This window comes from Monomorium pharaonis, chromosome 3 (genome assembly GCF_013373865.1).
Source record: "Monomorium pharaonis isolate MP-MQ-018 chromosome 3, ASM1337386v2, whole genome shotgun sequence".
In the NCBI taxonomy this organism is placed as follows: Eukaryota; Metazoa; Arthropoda; class Insecta; order Hymenoptera; family Formicidae; genus Monomorium; species Monomorium pharaonis.
This window is the reverse complement of record NC_050469.1, coordinates 18924646-18930645: the sequence shown is the minus strand read 5'-3', so window position 1 is coordinate 18930645 and position 6000 is coordinate 18924646. Positions and strand designations below refer to the sequence as shown.

At 33.2% G+C, this 6000-nt stretch overlaps 1 protein-coding gene across 2 annotated transcripts in view; it reads right to left on the bottom strand.

The window, feature by feature from the left end:
* Positions 1-663: 663 nt before the first annotated feature.
* LOC118644709 overlaps positions 664-6000 on the bottom strand; it is a 159994-nt gene continuing 154657 nt past the window's right edge. Inside the window, exons 1-2 of one of the 2 annotated variants that reach the window (XM_036283848.1) lie at positions 2133-2534; positions 664-2044 (exon numbers count right to left, since the gene is read on the bottom strand). In XM_036283848.1, coding sequence (XP_036139741.1) covers positions 903-1955 — 1053 coding nt within the window. In that variant the 5' untranslated portion in view covers positions 1956-2044; positions 2133-2534 and the 3' untranslated portion in view covers positions 664-902. Of the gene's footprint in view, positions 2535-6000 lie in introns of those variants that run through there. The other variant, XM_036283847.1, reaches the window with a different exon arrangement.

Here is a 6000-nt window from a genome sequence, read left to right as displayed (position 1 = left end):
TAAAGTTTTACAGTTTTTTAAAATCATTTTTACATATGCGCGCGAAATAGCATGTGGAATAACTTATTTAAAAAACTGTTTTTGCGCCGTTTGTATAAAATAAAATAAAAAAATTATTTAATATCATCTTTTATAATTTTTTAGTATTGCTAATATGCCATATTGTTTCAATAAATGTAGACATTCAATCTGACTTTGAAGTCAACATTTTTACACATTTGATTTTGCAATACATTCTAGAAATACGTACGATATTCAAAGATTTCTCACTTGCTATATTAATTTACCCGTCTTTTTCAAAAATTACTATACGTCCAGGATGTCCCTGAATACTATTTTAGGATGTCCTGAGGACTTTTGTAGGATGTCCTGAGGACTCTCTTAGGACGTCCTGAGGACTTTCAGAATATCATATTCTTAGAACATTCTGGGCTATCTAAAATGTCTGGTATTTATACAGTCATTATATTTAGTTTATTTTCAGACATTTTGTAGCTAATGAAACTCTTTATACAATATTTTAAGAATAACGTTTTCAGCTAGAATACATATATCCTCAGGACATCCCAAGGATGTCCTCAAGACATGAGTAAAATTTCAATTTATATTAATACTATTACAGAATTTAACATTCTAAACTTACATTAAACTTTAAAAGTCAAATTTATACATAAAATATTTACAATAATACAACTATTATATCCTGACAAGATCCCAGGACATCCCGGGACATATTCAGGATGATCCTGAGGACGTCCTGTGCTATCTGGGTTCTCTCCATAATTTTGCCTACGCATGAGGACAGTGCTATTGGTTTGACTTTCTATTTGCCTGGTTTGTCAATAAAAAAGATTTGGTATTTTCGCCATTCTGAAGGGATAGTGCCAGAGAGCCAGATTTCATTAAATAGTTCCAACATAAATAATTTCGCCTCGTAATTCCTTGATCATTACGTAATCAATCTTGTCCCTTCCTGGTGCGGAGTTTCTTTTTGTCATGCCTAAAGCTCTTTCTAATTCGTCCATAGTAAACTTGTCATTTAGGGGTAAATCCTCGACTCGTTCCATCTTCTCGATGCCGTTGATCTCCTGGTTGCGTTCTTTTTCTAAAAGAGTTATCTTATTGATCTCCTTTAGTATTACCTCTTTTCTATCCTTTGTTTTCCACGTGTTCCATGATACTTTGGCGAATCTGTTTTTTAGAATCTTCATTGTGTTCCATACATATGTCACCCCTGTCCATCTGTTAATACTGTTGCAAAAATTTGTAAATGCCTCTGTCTTTTTTTCCTTGATCTTTCGTATTGCCCTGGCTACGCTGCTTTTGTATTCAATGTAAGTTTGCAGGTTCTGTTTTTTCCTATATTCTTGTAGTTTCTCTTTTCTTGTTTTGATAACTTCTTTACATTCTGCGTCCCACCATTTGTTGGGGTTCTTGATTGTTTTATTATTGTCTTTTTGCTTTGTATTCTTTTTGTTGGCACGTTTTAAGCTTTCTGTTGCTTTTATAACTCCTTGTCTCATTATTTCTGTGATGGCATTGTTTTTGTTATTAATTTCTTCTTGTTTGGTATTGTCTTTAATTCCAAACATTACTATTTCTTTTATTTTCTTTTCTACTTCTTTTTTATACTTATGCCAGTCTGTACTTTTGGAGCTTAATCTATTGAATACTTTTCTGTATTGGCTTTTATCAATCTTCAAATTTAGAACAATAGGGAAGTGATCCGAGCCCCACGTATCTTGTCCTTGATTGTAAGTTGTTTCATCAATTAGGTATGGGTTGATAAATATGAGGTCTATGTTCGTGCCTCTTTCGTCTGGTCTATTGAGTCTTGATTTTGTATCATAGTTTAAGCAAATATAGTTGTTATACATGTTATTTAGTAGAGCTTCTCCGTTTCCGTCCGTGTCTTCGCAAATCCAAGCTTGATGGTGGGCATTAAAATCTCCCATGACGATTGATTCTAATCCTTTTTTATTAAATTTATTAAGATTGTCCCAATTTCTTTTATTTTCAATTCCGTTTGGTCTTCTGTAAACCGCTACCAAGTTAAAATTTTTAGATAGATTTTTGGTTCTTATGCCTATTACATCTATGTTATCGTTTCTTTCTACTAATTCTTTAATTACCTCAAATCTGATACCTTTTCTTATGTATATAATTACTCCTCCACTGTTTCCTCTGCTGTCTCTTTTTACTTCGTTGTATCCAGAAAATGAGATTAATTTTTTTTATTAATTTTAGATTCTGTTATAATTACTATGTCGTAAGATCCTATGTGAGTTTTTAATTCGTCTCTTTTTCCTTGTAATCCTCTTGCATTCCACATTACTATATTTATCATCTTGATAACCTGTACGTTATATGTTTTGAAATAATATATTTTTAGTTGTGTTTGTTTATAGTCTTATATTGTGTAACTGCCCACCAAACACCAAGTTACATGTAACGTACCTGTTAGTTGTAATTTCCCACTCAACAATGTAATTGTAATATAACACGTGTGTTATATTGCAATTATATTATTGAGTGGGAAATTACAACTAACAAGCACGTTACATGTAACTTTGTGTTTGCTGGGTCCCAGGAAGCAAGCCCACGTCATTTTGACGTCCCAAAATGGTCATATCTGGTCATATGTCGTCAAAATGATCATTTTTTTATATGACCTAAAATTGACGTCATGATAATGTCATTTCGAAGTCATATTTCAGGCATGATCTGACGATTATTTTTAGACAGCACACATCCAAAATCGGGACATAAAGACGTCATTAAGACGTATTTTAGACACGGTCTAAAGCGGTGTCTATACAATGAAATTTAAGGCGTAAGGCATAAGCATATTATATAAGCATATTATATTCAACTTTAAGAGAACTTTTTTAAGAAAACATTTAGATATCTTGGAAATAATTTCAAAATGGTCAAATTAACCATTTGAACGCTTCAAAGTCTTAGTGCTAAATACCCAGACAGCACCAGATATCGTACGAATATTATACTCTCATACGTAATGTACTGTGATCATACCGAATATACGTAAAACATTCATATAACGTCTCAGTAGAATGTCATTTTGATATATCCTCAAGATAAACTTAGAATATAGCGACTGAACTTCGCAACTCCTACTGAATATACTGAGATTATATCTAATATACTCAAAACATCCGTAAAATATCCTATGATATATCTCATGTATATCTATCACATATTTCCAAAATATCCGCGTAATATCGAAAGTGAATCATGTCAACGCTATCTATGATCTGTAACGTTACGCATTTTTGTCTGCCGTGTGATGCAGACACGTAGTGAAGTGTAGGGTGTGAACGTGCGAACACGAACTCACGGACAACGTGGTTTTCTCAGGAATTACGCCCAGATAACTCTGGTATGTACATAAGATATAATATAGTAACGTAAACTATAATAATATATATATATTGTATATATACATATATTATTTAGGTTATAACCTACAATTATCTGAGCATAATTTCCCAAAGCACCCCAGCGTATTCAACAGATATTACGCTTCATTTTTTGCGATAGCTTCCTGATGTGCGAAATGATTAACTCCTCTTCTTATTTCTTCTTGCTAATTCTGTATGTTTAATTCCTTGTTCCTTATTCCTCTCATTATGCATGAGCCCATATAATGTGAACATACTGTAGACATATTGTGAATATACTAAAGATATACTTTAGACATACGTATAACATTCTTAAGATATATTCGGTATATTCTCATAAACTGCCAGCGAAATTCTATGGGATAAGGCAACGCGGACATAGTACGTTATGAGTATATACTCGCCATATTACAGACGTATCTCTAATATTATACGAATATTGCAATATACTTTCGCAATATCCTATTATCGTTCTCATAATCTACATGTGCTGTCTGGGTAGATCGCAATTTCCATCAAATTATAAAGGTTATGGAAAAAGTTAAATTTAACAATAAAATTAATAAGTAAATAAGTTAATGCTATTTATTTTTAATATGTTTTGCAAAATTGAATTGCTTTTATAAAAAATAATATAATTGCGACAGTTTATAACATATAGGTATATATACCCCTATAACCATTTCTGCTGTGACAAATGTTGGCAACAAATTCTGTTGCCAAAAAGGCGACAAATGAGAAACATATCTTGTCATTGCAAACACTATTAGCAGATATTCAGCAAATATTTAGCAACGTCTGTCATCAGAATACATGACAAAATAATAGGGAACTGCGAGCAGATTTATTGAAAGTATTGATAACAAATTGACGACAAACACCAAAGTGCAAACAATGTCAGCAAATTGCCTGTAGAAATGCAACAACATTTGTGTGTCAAAATACGCGACAGATTGATACCAGAAATGCAACAGATCTGTCGAAATGTCAAATTGGCAATAAAAAGTGCGGCACCGTCGATAGGCGGCTTATTTTCTCGGGAGTAAAATGCAGTCAACTCGCTACATAAAGACCACTCGCAGCGCGACTCAGGTAAGCAAAAATTATCTTCCTTCACTGTGCCTGCGCAGGAGTCCGATGTGGCGGAGGACCGCCACATTATACTTTTATGATATAGAACTGGTAGTATTTTCATTTTTTTTTTAAGTGAAATTTAACTACAAAGAAATTTAATGAAATTAATTGCACCTAGAATAGATGATACACCTACGATATAATTAAAGGGAGAAAATAGATAGGTCAATTGAGGCCCTCCTATAGGAAATATTAGATGCTAAGGAGAGGGTTGGATAAATTACCCAGCAAACACAAAGTTACATGTAACGTGCTTGTTAGTTGTAATTTCCCACTCAATAATATAATTGCAATATAACAGACGTGTTATATTACAATTACATTGTTTAGTGGGAAATTACAACTAACAGGTACGTTACATGTAACTTGGTGTTTGGTGGGTATTTAATCTGTTCCTACTCCTGAATTAATAAATCTTCCTAGGAGATTGCTTACATCGATTCTCAAATAAAATTATAACTGTGATGAAAGAAGAAATGGAAAGATTTGACAAATCTGTCGCCAATCTGTCGTTATTTATGAATACAGATCTGTTGCATATTTGGCGCAAATCTGCTGTGAGTTTACGTTGCAACATCTGTTCTCAATTTGCTGCGGTAATTTGTCATTGTATTGTTAGTGACAGGTCTGCTCTGGTGTTGCACCCAATTTGATATCAGGATTTGATAATAATTTTTGCTTGCAATTAGAGCGCACTCGAGGACACAGTAGGCCATGGTTTTGGTAGCCTGATTCCGCAAGAAATTTTTAGCAGTCTGCTGACAATTTGGCAGCAAATGGCTAGCTGGGTAGACAATAACAAGTACCCATATCGATGATTCAAACTGGCGTAGCAGATAGAGTACAAGGTTTGTAATCCTAAAGTCCCGGGTTCAAAACCTACCAGCGGCAAGTAAGAGTAAAATAAAATAATATAATTTAAATTTAATTAATTAATAAAAATTTGTCCCAAATTTAGTATGTACTGTTGATAAGAATAATTAAAAAAAAATGAAATTTTTATTTTATTTTTTTATTTTTAGTTGCAGTTTAAAGATATCCGATTTAAGAAATCTTTTAGATATTAGTTTCATGATATCTTTTTGTTCTCAAAAAACAACGCATTGGTTAACATTCTGACGTTATATATTACAAGTCACGTACTCGCGTAAAGAGCACGGTCGGGCTCGCGCTACGCTTTCACTTGGCGCGAGCCACTATCGTGTCTCTTGATCTTTTAGAAGTCTCTTTATGTTATAATTTTCAGAAACAGGATATCTTTTAGAGATCTTTTTGACAACAAATTGTTCACGTCATTCTATGACGTCAAAATACGGTACATTTCATGACGTCAGGAATTTGTGACATTTGACCGTCATTTTAACGTCATAAGGGCGTCATTTCGTGACGTCAAGAATAGTCAGTAAATGACCATTTTGGGACGTCAAAATGACGTGAGTTTGTT